The 13,155-nt window shown below is 39.1% G+C and overlaps 1 protein-coding gene across 4 annotated transcripts in view; it reads right to left on the reverse strand.

The window, feature by feature from the left end:
• Positions 1-11,440, reverse strand: part of LOC141562895 (semaphorin-4D-like) — a 57,013-nt gene extending 45,573 nt beyond the window's left edge. Inside the window, exons 1-4 of one of the 4 annotated variants that reach the window (XM_074303206.1) lie at positions 11,301-11,334; positions 9,116-9,156; positions 6,149-6,313; positions 2,942-3,084 (exon numbers count right to left, since the gene is read on the reverse strand). In XM_074303206.1, coding sequence (XP_074159307.1) covers positions 2,942-3,084; positions 6,149-6,254 — 249 coding nt within the window. In that variant the 5' untranslated portion in view covers positions 6,255-6,313; positions 9,116-9,156; positions 11,301-11,334. Of the gene's footprint in view, positions 1-2,941; positions 3,085-6,148; positions 6,314-9,115; positions 9,157-11,300 lie in introns of all 4 variants that reach the window. The other 3 variants (XM_074303198.1, XM_074303215.1, XM_074303224.1) reach the window with 3 other exon arrangements.
• Between the last annotated feature and the right edge of the window lie 1,715 nt (positions 11,441-13,155).

Below are 13,155 nucleotides of genomic sequence, written 5' to 3' on the forward strand. Positions count from 1 at the left end.
TTCCATGTGCAAATTCAAAGGTTGATACAAGGACTTCTCTCACAATAATCATCTCAAACAAACCATATGTTTTGTCTAAAAACTGGCTTCCTACTGAAGAATCAGGCAATCACTCTCAGCAGCAGTGGGTCCTCTGGTGGTCCGTCCACAGAGGCTGGAATCTCTTTGTACTTAAGCTAGCCTGATTATTGGACAGATACTGTCACCATCACTCTTCCTTAAGCCTTTCCAACTTATGCCTCTTTTGAGAACCCATATTCCTTCTCATGGTTCAATGAACTATTGAAGTTTGGCATCCACAAAAATTTACAGAGAGATCCCATCTAAAACACATCCCATCTAAAACTCCTGATTCTCCTGAAAGGTTAACCCAATTTCCCTAAATCTCACCTGGTGTATACATAAACATCTGATCTAATTTAAGCAAAGCATAATAAAGAAGGTAAAAATAGTGGGGAAAGAGGGAGAAGTCAATATATTTCTGAATCCAAGAGAATTCATTTACCTTCTGTTTTCAGGTACACCGTGTCATTATTTGCCTGCCTTGGCCTGGATAACTCAGGAAGGACCATGAGTGGGCCATTGACATTATGGACTTAGAAGGGTGAAAGTGGTCCTTAGAGAAAGTGGAGTAGAAAGAGCTCTGGATTTATAGTCAGAAATCTGACATTAGATAAGAGTTCCAGATTTCTATTTGAGGCCTAACTGGGTGGTATAATGGGATAAATCAGAGTCTAGAGTCAGGAAGATCTGAGTTCAAATCTGCCCTCAAGATAATTAGCTGTGTGACCTAAGTGAGAGATTTTCTGTTTGCTTCAGTTTCCTCCATTGTAAAATGGGAGTAATTACAGCACCTACTTTGCAGGATTGTTGTGAAGATCAAATGAGACAATATTTGAAAAGTGTTTAGCACAGTGTCTGGCACATGGAGGCCCTATAGAAATGTTCGTCCTTTCCCTCTTCCTAGCCATGCTATTTACTAACTATGTTGCCTTAACAAAACATTTTACATTTATTTATCTGGTTTTCTTCATTTGTTAAAAAGAAAAATTACTTGCACAACTACTTCCCAGGGTCATTGTGAGAATCAAATATGTAATATAAATGGCAGTTACTACTATTACTCAGTAATGTGATCAGGATTCCCTTCCCCAGTGCAGACTGTTGCCCCTTCTATGCCTCAATCCTAGTGAGTTCCTGTAACTGATAAAATTCATCACCTTGTGCCAGACGTCATGATGATGAGCTTCATTGTACTTGGCTCTGCTGGTATGTGAAAGAATACAGTTTACCACTATATTTAAAGTTGTTCCAACTGGGAAGGCTTACAAAATTTTATGGACCATTTGCAGTTACGCAAATGCAAAGTGTTTGCCAGGTATATTCCAGTGGTGCATCAAAAGTCTTTGGTGGAAGATTATTTTCACTATTATTATTATCTAGTATAATCAATAAATAGTTATTAGTTATTTATTCTGTGCCAGGCTCTGTGCTAACTATTGGGGTTACAAAGAAAAGCAAAAAACAGCTCTTGCTCTCAAGAAACATACATTCTAATGGGAGAAGGAGCATGTAAAAAATTAGAAGCTATCAGGAAGAAGCTGAAATAGAAGAGAATCAGTCTGCCCACAGTCATGCAAAGAGTGGGGATCAGAAAACATGAACCCTCAAGCTCTCTCTGCTGCATCAGAGAACCTTTTCATAGCACTGCTCTATACTTGACTTTGGGTGGTTAAAAGTCAGTCAGAGTCAATGACGTCAAAAGCTGCAATAGGCTTCTAGCTGGCAACTTGCTGAATGGTCAGTACTTTTGGCAGTTTTAGGGATATGACTAGAATTCGGGAAAATCTACCAGGTGCTTTGGCACCACAGACATTTATGAAGGCCACCCCATCCTCAAGGCAATGTCCTGAGTCCATCCCCAATTCTTCTTCTTCTTTTTCTTTACTTAACAGTGTTTTATTTTTTTCGATTACATGTAAAGATAGTTTTTAACATACATTTTTGTAAGATTTTGAACTCCAAATTTTTCTCTCTCCCTCCCTTCTCTCTTCCCAAGACAGCAGACAATCTGATATAGGTCATACATGTACAAACATGTTAAACATTTATTTCCACATTAGTCACTGGGAACAAAAGCATACCTAATTATTCTAAAAACAAAGTGAGATTAGTCTACCAGTGTAGGTTAAACATCAGAGTTACTTACACCATTTTTTTTTCAGATGAGAAAACTAAGAGTAAGAAATTTGCCCAAAAGCATAGTGAATAAGTAATGTTATAGAGATACAATAAGATATTACTATACAGTAGGGAGGTGGAGTGGATACTAATCCTAGTTTATAGGTGAATAGAGTCCTCTGACAAAGAACAATTCAAATTTTTCAAAGTATATAACTTCTGTTTTCCACTAAAGATCTCCTTAGGTGCCTCTTTGTGCTAAGGAGGTGCTTTTAAAAGTTTTGCTTTATTTTGTTCTAAATATACAGTTCTTTATGTTTTAAAAACAAAGTTTTTATGTTTTTAAAAGTTATACTAGTTCAACCTAAACTTTAAAATGCGCTACTAAATTAGAAAAGCATCAAGTTTAGACCCAGAAACAGACTCTTTGCTGATTATCTGATAAATTTAGAGTATAGTGTCTCACCAGAGACTTAGGTACCGATGATTTTTGGTTTTGGCTAAAGTAATTCTAGAATATTACATATTAATAAGTGCAGGGAGGATATTTGCATTGTTTGAGGAATGCCCATATTGACAAAACTATTAGCTCCTTGTAGTATTGAAGTGTGATTCATAATCTAAATATTAATAGACTATATTTTTGTACTGTACTAGATCTCCCCTCATCCCAACCAAACTCAACTTAATTGAGACAAAATGAGCCTAAGTGAAAACATTTAGAAATAAAATAAGGTAAGGAACACTTAAACTAACTTACACTGTCCATTTCTCTAGTGATGTCATTCAAGTCAACAGCAAAGACAGCTTCCCTGGCGCCGATAAATAAGGTGTCAGTTTCTTTATTCACTAAGAGTGTTGAAAAATTGGAGAATCCTGATTTTCCAAATTCTTTGCTATCATCTAAAACAATAAAATTCAAAGGATGTTTCCATTTAGAAATTCCCCAATGAGATGAAAATTCAAAAGAAAGAGTTACTGATTTTTTCTTCTAAATTAGTATCCATTTAAAAAGCCCATTTCTGACAGAAAGCAGAATTGAGCTCTTGTCTTCTATTACTAGTTCTCATATAGCAACTGAAAATCATAATTCCTTTCAAAACATGATAAATGACTACAGTACAAAGCAGAAATGAACTTGAAAAATGGACAAAAAAACTTCAAATGTGTTTTCCATTTATTAGCATTTTGAAAGCCTGTGTGTGACAAGTTTAGTCCAAAAAAGAAATATGAACTCAAAAACATTTTCCTATTACCTATTACTGCATTTGCCATTTAAAAAAGGAGACTGCCCTCATTTTTCAATTTCTAGTCAAGTTTTGTTACTGGATCTGCTACCTACACCAGAAACACATCAGCCTCATTTAATAAAAATATACTTTTTGTTCTCTCAAGAATTTCTCTTCTTGATAAACACAGGCATGCTTTATTCAAAGAAAGTTTATATGAAAATTAAATATAGAATAAATTACGGTATTATAAATTTCAAACATTATTTTCCTTAATAAACAAGTTTCTTAAAAAGCTATTCTGCTGAAATTAAACATTTGTTTTCAAATTATGAATTACGTGACCCAGAGTGGAAAAAAACAACTTAATATCAAAAGTTTAATCATTAGTAAAAGAATGCAGCTCAGACTGGAGCATGGTGCTACTGGAGTTATACAAGCCTGCATCTGACTCCCTCCCTTGACTCCTACCCTGTGAGTTACTATGGGAGAACTGGTTAGCCTCTCAATTTCATCTATAAAATGGAGATAATAAAACCAGTTATATATACCTCACAGTGTTGTTATAAGGCATTATATGGCATGATTAATAAATATAAACTGTTGTTATTAATGATTTCAAATCAATTTGAAATGAGATCATCCCTAAATTTATTATATAAATCTTAAGGATGTCAGCATAGGAAAGGCCTTAGAATAAGGATGATCAGGGCTGGAAACATCTTAATAAAAGAGAACACACAATATTAGTGATAGGACAGTCTTAAGAACATAGGACATCATAGCTGGAAGGGCCCTAGGAAGGAAGGAACAAGCATTTATTTAAGTACTTACTATATGCCTGGCACTATGCTAAGTGCTTTGCAAATATTATCTCATTTGATCCTTAAAACTACCCTAGGTGGAGAGTGCTATTTTTATCCCCATTTTGTCTTTTAGAAAACTGAGGCAGACAGGTTAAAGGATATGCTGTCCACTGCATCACCTAGCTCTCAGATCATCTAATCCAAATTCTTCACTGAATTTAAGGAAAAAAGAAGTCAAAGAGATGTCAATGGAAAAGTTCTATTCAAATTATAAAAATCAGATTCACATTTTATGTTTCAGAAACAGTTTTCAAGTGTGAAGAGTGAGACTCTCTGGTATAATCTAAGTCTGGCTGACCTTCCCTAACTTCTGAGGTCAGCTCACTTGAGGAACAGGTATGATAATAGAAATGGGAGGTGATACAAGTATTCCCTTTTAAAGAAAACTTCACACATGAAAAGTGAAACTTATAAAACAAAACTATTAGAGGACAACTCATTATCCCAAAGAATGCACTAGGAAAATTCAAACTTCCTAATTTACTCAAAAATATGACTTGGAAGGGGAAGCTGAGACACACAGCCTTAAGCCTAGCTTGGCTGCATTTTAACCTCTATAACATTGACCAAGTAGTCATCTGGTTTCCTCTGGAAAATCCCTGCACTATCCATCTCATAGGGATACTGAACAGAGCACTTTGGAAGGAGGTAAGTGCTACAAAAGTGAAATTATTGTCTTTTATCAAACTTTACTATTTGAAGTTGAAGAACTAAAATGGGCCCATTGGGAAAAGGGCCTGGGAGAGGGGAGAACAGCCTAACTCTTAGTGTGTAAAAAATTTAAAACAGTATTAGTTTTAGCAGGTTATACAATAAGATCTTACTAATTTGAATTAATTAGGGGAAGATGAAACTTTTAAAGCACAGAATTGTTTGAGGAGTTGTTTTTATATTTTTTTCTGTAAAGAGACTAACTTTACCTCTTAACAATATTTCAGAATAAGACATTCTGTCAAGCTTATTTTAATGAAAAGATATTTATTTGTAATTGGCACTATCACTTGCATATAGTATAATCCTTCAAATCTGTTCGGCAAGTGAACTATACTCCCCTGCATTTTGTTTAATATCACATTACAGAAATTTTGAACATCAAGTCCAACTCTCCCATTTTAAAGAGGGGAAAGCTAAGATCCAAAGAATCAAAATGACTACTTTGTCTATTAAGATCACAGGATTTTAAGACATCATCAATCTAGTTAAAGGCCCTTAATTTTACAACAAGGAAGCTGAGCCCCAGAGAGCCATAGTATCAGTATCTTAGGATCTCAGAACTGACTTTAGAAATCATTTCATTCGGCATTCTAAAAATGTTTTAAAGTTCTATTGATGCCTTTTGTTTTTATATTAGTGTCCATGTCCCCACCATACAATGACCCCCTTTTTATAATGAAAAAATCCATCTTTAAAAAAAAGGTAAGTGACTCAATGACTATGCCTAAGAATGCTTGCAAAGCTGCTCTCTTTCTATCTGAAAGACTAAACTGAATTTCATCATGTTCACTCCTAGCTTTTAGAGATGAGGAAACTGAGGTCCAGAGCAGTGGAGCATGTGAACCACAGGACCCAATGACAGTTCAGGCTCTTTCTACTACGTAGTTCAGAGGCAAAGTGAAGGGCAAGTTTTCAGACTCACACAGGCAGCAGCATGTCTGAGCTGTCTGCATACCCAGTTGCAATTCTTTATCTCCAGGAGGAGCAGTTATGGAATGACAATGGCTGAAGATGACCCTCTTTCCGCAATGGACAGTATCAGGGCATTATGGACCACACCTGCTAACTTGTCTCCTCTTTATCACAGCTATTTTAATGAGTTCATTGAGGATCCCTCCATAATAAAGGAAGTTCAGAGTTCCAAATAGATCAACTTACTTTGATACTTTATGGTTTTTCTGGGAATGCAGTTGAGAGGAGGTGCTTCCATCTGTTGGAGAAATTCACAAAAAGCAAAGGCAAGGAGAGCAGCCCAAATGTTCATTTTCAAATGTCCAGCACCAACGAAACTTCCCCAAACTTTGTTCTTGGGCTGTGACTATCCTGTCAAAATGTCAAAAGCAGACAAGTGGCAATTTTAGCTATTTCTATAAAGTTGGGAGCAACAGAAAAAAAGAGCTCTTGCTCCTCCACTTCCTCTGAAAATAATTGCTTTAGCAACATTCCTCAGATGTGCCCTAAAAACTGAAAGTACTTTTAAACAATGGCCTTGTTCCACAAATCCTCAGACAAAGGCATCATCTGGGCAATTGAGAACCTCTTTACATTTCTCTCTCATAGAGAGGCTGAGTTTAAATTTTTTCATCAAATAGCAATCCAGCTGTGGTGAATTTGTTTTTGTCTAGAAATGGCATCTTTTGGCAAAATACAGAACAGCCTCTTGTCAGAATCCTTCCTGTAGTTAGTGGGGGTATGTTCATGAATTTGACACCACTATCTACTTTTGACGGTTGTTATTATGAAGAATTCAAATTCAATTCTATATACCCTGATTAAGGCCCTACTATATATTAAGTCCTGGAGATACAAAGACAAAGAGGAAACAATCCTTGATTTCAGGGAATTTATGGGGGTTTAAGGAAGGTACACCAAAAAGCAAACATAAAGTGGACAAAAAGTAATTCACAAGGTAGAGTGCTAACATTGGAAAAGAGGAGTCAGAAAAAGCTTCCCTGGGAAGAGACAGCCATTGAGTTCTACTCTGAGGACAGCGGAGGCCTTGGGGCAACAGGAGAATGTACTACAGATGTTGAAGGTGGGGAGAAGGGTATCATTGATGCAAAGGCAAAAGAGGGAGGAGACCGAGTGTTGTATGTAGGGGAACAGCCAGCAGGACAACTTGACAGGAGTCATGGGAAATCACGTTGAGAAGGTGGGGAGAGCTTTGTATCTGACACAAAGAGGATGAAACAATGGCCACAAAGCTGGGCATTGGGGGTCTTCTCCCATTAGGCCCCACACATTACCACCTCCCTGTTCAGCCTCATCACCAGTACTGTACTCTGGTTTGCAGACATCTTGCCTTTGCTAAAACAAAACTGCTGTATAATCCCTGAATCTCCCTTGGCTCTCCCTTTTCACTGCCCATCACATTGGTCTTCCAGGTCTAAGTGAAATGCCACCTACTATCTGGTGTGTCCCCTGACAACATAGTCTGGAGATATCACTTTTAACTGCTTTTGAGACACGTACTAATGCTCCAGTAAGTGTGTTATAATTCAATGCAATTGAAAAGAGCAAAATTCAGTGCCACTGAATCTAAGGCCTAGGGTAGTTGGGGGGCACAGTGGCTAAAGTATTGGGCCTAGAGTCAGGAAGATCTGAATTCAAATTCAGACACTCACAAGCTATGTAATCCTGGGCAAGACACTCAATCTTTAAGCCTCAGTTTCCTTACTTGTAAAATAGAAATATCAATAGGGCCTACCTCCTAGGATGGCTGTGAAGATCAAGTGAGAGAGTTGTAAAAGTGCTTAATACAGTGCCTGATATATAGTAGATACTATATAAATGTTAGTTATTATTAAAACTAGGGACACAAAGATAAGATTGAAAGGTCCCTAGCTTCAAAAAGCATATACCTGTCTGGGAGTTATAATTGCTTAGGAATTAAGAGTCTTATTAAGGAAGATTATTATGGAATGTGAATAAAGAATGGGTAGGTGAAGGGAGATCCAAATGGATGTCTTATCATGACTTCTTTCCCTTGATGACACCCAAAGCTCCAGGACAGAAGCTCTCTCTCCCTAAATCTTCTTGGCATTCTCCACAGTTCCTGGGACAGATAAGAGCCTTTTTGAATGAATGAATACATGAAAGCAAAACCTTGCTAAGACAGCCTAGATGGCATAGGTTACAGTGGAAAGGACCTATGTCCTTTGGGCCCTAGGATCTAGTCCTGGGCTTGGACTTAAATGGTCTTAAGCAGATCATTTCCCATCTCTGTGCCTTAGGTTCCTCATCTGTCAGTGGTGGTAGTTTTGCTAGATCGTCTAAAGGTGCTTTCCAGCTGTAACATCTAAGGTTTTATTTTTTAAACAATTATACTTCCAATAAAAAAAAAGTAGAACAATGCTCTTTTGTGGCCTACGGCAATCCTCTTCATTACTATATAGTTATGCTGTGTGTATGTGCTGGAGATAATCTTTTTTATTGGAGAGTAGAATCTATGATTTAGAGCTCCCTTGTAATAAATAAAAAGAACCAGCCTTGCACCTTTAGTGAAATGCTGAATTTAGCACTCCTATATCAGGTCATATATATCTGAGAGGCAAGTTATGTAGCACGTGCATGTATGTGTGTGTGTGTGTGTGTTTGTGTGTGTGTGTGTGTATGAATTCATAAATGCTCCATTTAATTAGACTCAAGTTACATCCTGCTTGAAAATCTGTCAGGAAATCTTTGACCCTCTGGAACTCTTGAAATTTAAGCCAAAGAAAAACTAGGTTGATATTAAGGACAAGGACTGCCTTGCCAAGGCAGAATTTTCCCTGAAGGGGCATTTTCTCCTTTGCACATGTCCAGTTTTTTACAAAAATCTCACAGAAGAGCACAGCAAAATTTTCCAGGCAGTGTTTCTGTGAGAAACAGTAATAAACAGTACAATAGTGAAAATACCTATCCCTGGGACTATAAGATATGAGAGGGGCAGACAATCATTTCTTTGTAGATAAAAAAGGGCAAAGAGACTCTCTGGATTAAATTTAAAACAATACTTCACATTTCTTCATATAGTGCTTTACAGAATGCTTATAGCAGCTCAGTAAAGAAGGCAGAGGAGGGATCAGCCTCATAGAACTAGAACTGGCAGAGACCTTAAAGAGTCTCCAATTAGGGAGTCCTTACCCTTTTAGGTGTCTTGGACCCTTCTGGGAGTGTTGTGACACCTGTGGAATAATATTTTTAAATATACAAACTATGTAGAATTACAAAGGAAATTAAACTGAAAATTTTGAAATTATCAATATACAATCATCAGAGTATTTTTTAAAAAGATGATACATATCCTGCACTGGGTCTATTAACAATAGTAATTTTTGAAGGAGTGATGAATATAAACAACATTTCAAGCCATCTCCAATAACTCTTATGTAATATGAAAATATCTGATTTCTATTGGTAACAAAATTGACACATATTACTAATAATATTATGATTAGTTATCTAGATTAAATTTTTTCTATATATTTTTAAAATTACATTGTTTCAATGAACAAAAATTCTCTCTCCTATTTGAGGGGAAAAACCCTTTTTAAAACAAATATTAATTATCTAAGCAATACAAATTCTGCTACTGGCCATGTTTCTTTATGTCTCTCTCTCATATACATATATACATATACATATTCTGCTATTGGCCATGTTTTTCTATGTCTCTCTCTCTCTTATATGTGTGTGTGTGTGTGTGTGTGTGTGTGTGTGTGTGTGTATGTTTCATTATGTATCCTAAATCCATCTATTTAGTAACTGAAGTGAGTGCTAAAGTGTAATTGCATAATTCCTCCCCTACCTTATCTACCTAGGAGCCCTTAGTTAAGAACCTCCTCCGCCAACCACCTCTTCTTTTTATATGTATCCAAACCTAAGGCCCATTGGTATGATATTCCCTCCCTCTAAGGTGGAGACTGATGAGTATTAATTACCACACTTTGGGCATTTGGGGCCTTTCTGGCTTTCAGTATTAAGGTGGAAGATGACCAGTCTAAAAGGAAAAAAAAAGATTCTGGAAGAAAATAGGTGGCAGACACTCCCCTCCCGATCCTTAGCTCGCTACATTAGATATGGGGAATTTCCCTTTAGGTGAGACTTGGACTCCCTCTTGGTTGAGTTGAGCTATCTTGCCTTTTCAATCTCATTGTACGTATTCTCATCACTATACTTTCTATGATTTCAGTTTTTTTATCAGTTTGGATAAGTGGGTTTATTTGCCAGTTCATTCATATATATTCGTATTTGTTTGTGTCTGTATATGCACATATACATACACACATAATTTGTACTACGTGTGTATATACAGAATTTGTACGTGTACGTGTGCACAAACACACATATTGTGTAGCTGGCGTCTGATGGAATTTCCCATGGAGTCCCTTTCTTCCCCATTAAGAAACTGCTATTGAGAGTTTAGCTTGAATCTAAAAATGGCTTCCCCTGGACTACTACTATTTAAGGAAGCAAATAGGTATAATTCCAGCCTGGCAGCCCCGCTCTGAAGGGAGCAGAGCAGTGGGGGCAACCTCCCGCTTCCCTCCTGGAAGGAGTCAGTCTCCCATGGACGAGGGCGCACGGGGAGGTGGGGGAGTGGAAGAGGAGAGGCTCTTCCTGCGCCCATGAGCCACTTTTAGACATCTTTGGGGTCCACATGTATACACGCTGGGCCTTGCTGCTGCTTGGGTAGCCCAACCAGTCCAAATGAAAGAGGTTAAGGTTCACAAAGTACTTTCCTCACAGCTCCCCAGGGGAAGGGGCGGTGCAAGGTTGGGATCCCCATTTCACCGAGGGAAGACTGAGGCTTGGAGACGTGACTTCTGGGGCAAGCCCCGGATTCGAAGAGATCTGGCGTGCAACATTGTATCCCGATTCCAAGGCCGCACTCCCCGCTCCTTTTCTCCAGGCCTGAGGGGCGGTTTGGTTTCCCTCTCCTCCTCACCCCCAAACCCCAAGAAGCTCCCCATTCCGAGAAGCTCCAAAGTGGCAGAGGCCTTGGAGACCCTTCTCTAGTTACACCTGAGGGAACTGAGGCGCTGGGAAGATAAGTCACTGGCCCCAAAGTCCCCCTCCCTCTCCCACACTCCTCCAAGTGCAGCTTTGGAACCGGGATGGGGGTGGGAGTGGAGGAATCAAGGCAGGCTGCCTGGAGGCGGCACTACCAAGGGGAGCTGGGAGAAGCGGCTGCCGCTGGTGGAGGTGGGGGAGGGACCTCCGTGTGGAGCGGGGTGGAGGTGGGACTGGCCCCTGAAGGCTGCCTGGAGGGATAAAAGGTCGATAATGGAGCGGGGATGGACTCTGGGGTCCGGTCTGGCCCACTCACCCCCTGTTGGGAGAGTTCCCCGTGGGCCTAAACGCGTTGGCCTCTTCAGCGACCCTCTGCATGCCCAGCGAAGACCTCTGTGGGTATGAGGCCGTTAGAAGCCGACCACGTGACTGCCACGTGACTGCCGCCCCTCTCCTAGCGGAGCATGCGCCACAGTCTCCCTGCCCCCTCTTTCCTTCTGGGGTCCCAGAATCCCAGGTCTGCAGTGGGAAGAATCCCTGAAGACCACGAGGACCAACCTATCCCATTTTACAGAATGGAAACCTGAGCCCTAGGGAGAGTAAGGGTTTTACCCAAAGTTACACAAAGATGGGAGGCAGGCAGTCCTCAAGACCTAGGATAGCCAAGTCAGTTCTTGTTCTAAATTTCTTAAGGCCCTGGCATCCGGTGTTCTAAGGTTCCTCCTCCAAACCTGACAGAAATTCTGTGTTCCAAGGACCATGTTCTAATAATAGTCTTAAGGCCTTATGTTTTCTAAAGCTCCTTCCACCTCTGACATCCCATATGCCATAAAAGCCTTCCCAGCTCCGACCTAAGGGTCCTCCCAGCTAACACCCTGTGCCTAAGACAGTCCCAGTGCTGACATTCTAAAACTCCTCTTTGTTGTAAGACAGAGGAAGCGGACAGCAGCACATGAACTTTTATCTTAGAACTGGCCTTCCCAAGAAGAATAAGCAGGGAATCTATGCAGTCAGGTGAAAAGTAATGGGGAGTGGCTGGATTAGCTGAACTGTCGAAGCAGCTCAAATTCCCATAAATAGACCTCAGAGGACAATATTGTAATAACTTTACAGAGGCAGCACGATAACTGCAGTGCTCACTATTGGACCTTCTATGAGCCATGAAGGAGAAAGAGAACTGAATATGAATATAAAATGGGAAATTAGAATGGCCATATTTGTGTGTGTATGTATATATATGTATATATATACATATACATATACATATACACATTAATATATATATATACATATACACATTGCTTTATGGTTATATCTGCTTCCATTGTTATCTACTACTTTGTTTTCATCTTATTCAAGAAACAAGATTCAGGAATTTTAAAACTTGCCTAAGTCATCCAGAAAATAAATGAGTGGCAGAATTTTGAAACCTTCAAGCTTGGGTTCAAGTAAAGCATTATGATGTTAAGTTATATGCTAGATCCTCTTAGATCAGTTGGGAGGTCTGGGTTCAAGCTGATTCATTTGACCTTGGTAGAAATTTCAAGCTCAGGTCTTGGGCTTCTTTCTTTGGTTTAAGCCAGGAGTTAGCTCTCTCTTTGCTATGTAAGCCTTACAAATGAATTTTTTTTTGGTTGAGACAACTGGGGTTAAGTGACTTGCCCAGGGTCACACAGCTAATAAATCTTAAGTATCTGAGGCCAGAGATAAACTTACATCCTCCTGACTTCAGGGCTGGTGCTCTACCTACTGCTCCACCTAGCTGCCCCTTACAAATGACTTTTAACAGCAGAGAGGTAGGTGAGTAGTGGTGACAATAGTAGTAGATGGGATTGACAATCCTTTCACCCAAAACATTTTAGAGTTGGAAATGAATTCGGAACACAATGCTGGCACTGGGAAGGGCCTCGATGATTATTTGGCCTCTCCTCAGGGCCAGCCCCTTTCTTTACTGAAAACTCTTGTTATCAGAGTCCTTATCTCAACCACTGAACTTAAGATTTCCCACTTGGTATCAGTTCTGTCATTGGTTCCAAGCAATCTTATTTTCTTCCATATATAATCAATTCTCCAAATATTATTGAAAGAAGCCAAATTCAATTTGTACCCCAGAATGTGCTGCTTTCCCCCAAATTGACCCATTTTACAAATTCATAATTGAAACCATTGGA

The sequence above is a fragment of the Sminthopsis crassicaudata genome, chromosome 1 (assembly GCF_048593235.1).
Source record: "Sminthopsis crassicaudata isolate SCR6 chromosome 1, ASM4859323v1, whole genome shotgun sequence".
Classification (NCBI taxonomy): domain Eukaryota; kingdom Metazoa; phylum Chordata; class Mammalia; order Dasyuromorphia; family Dasyuridae; genus Sminthopsis; species Sminthopsis crassicaudata.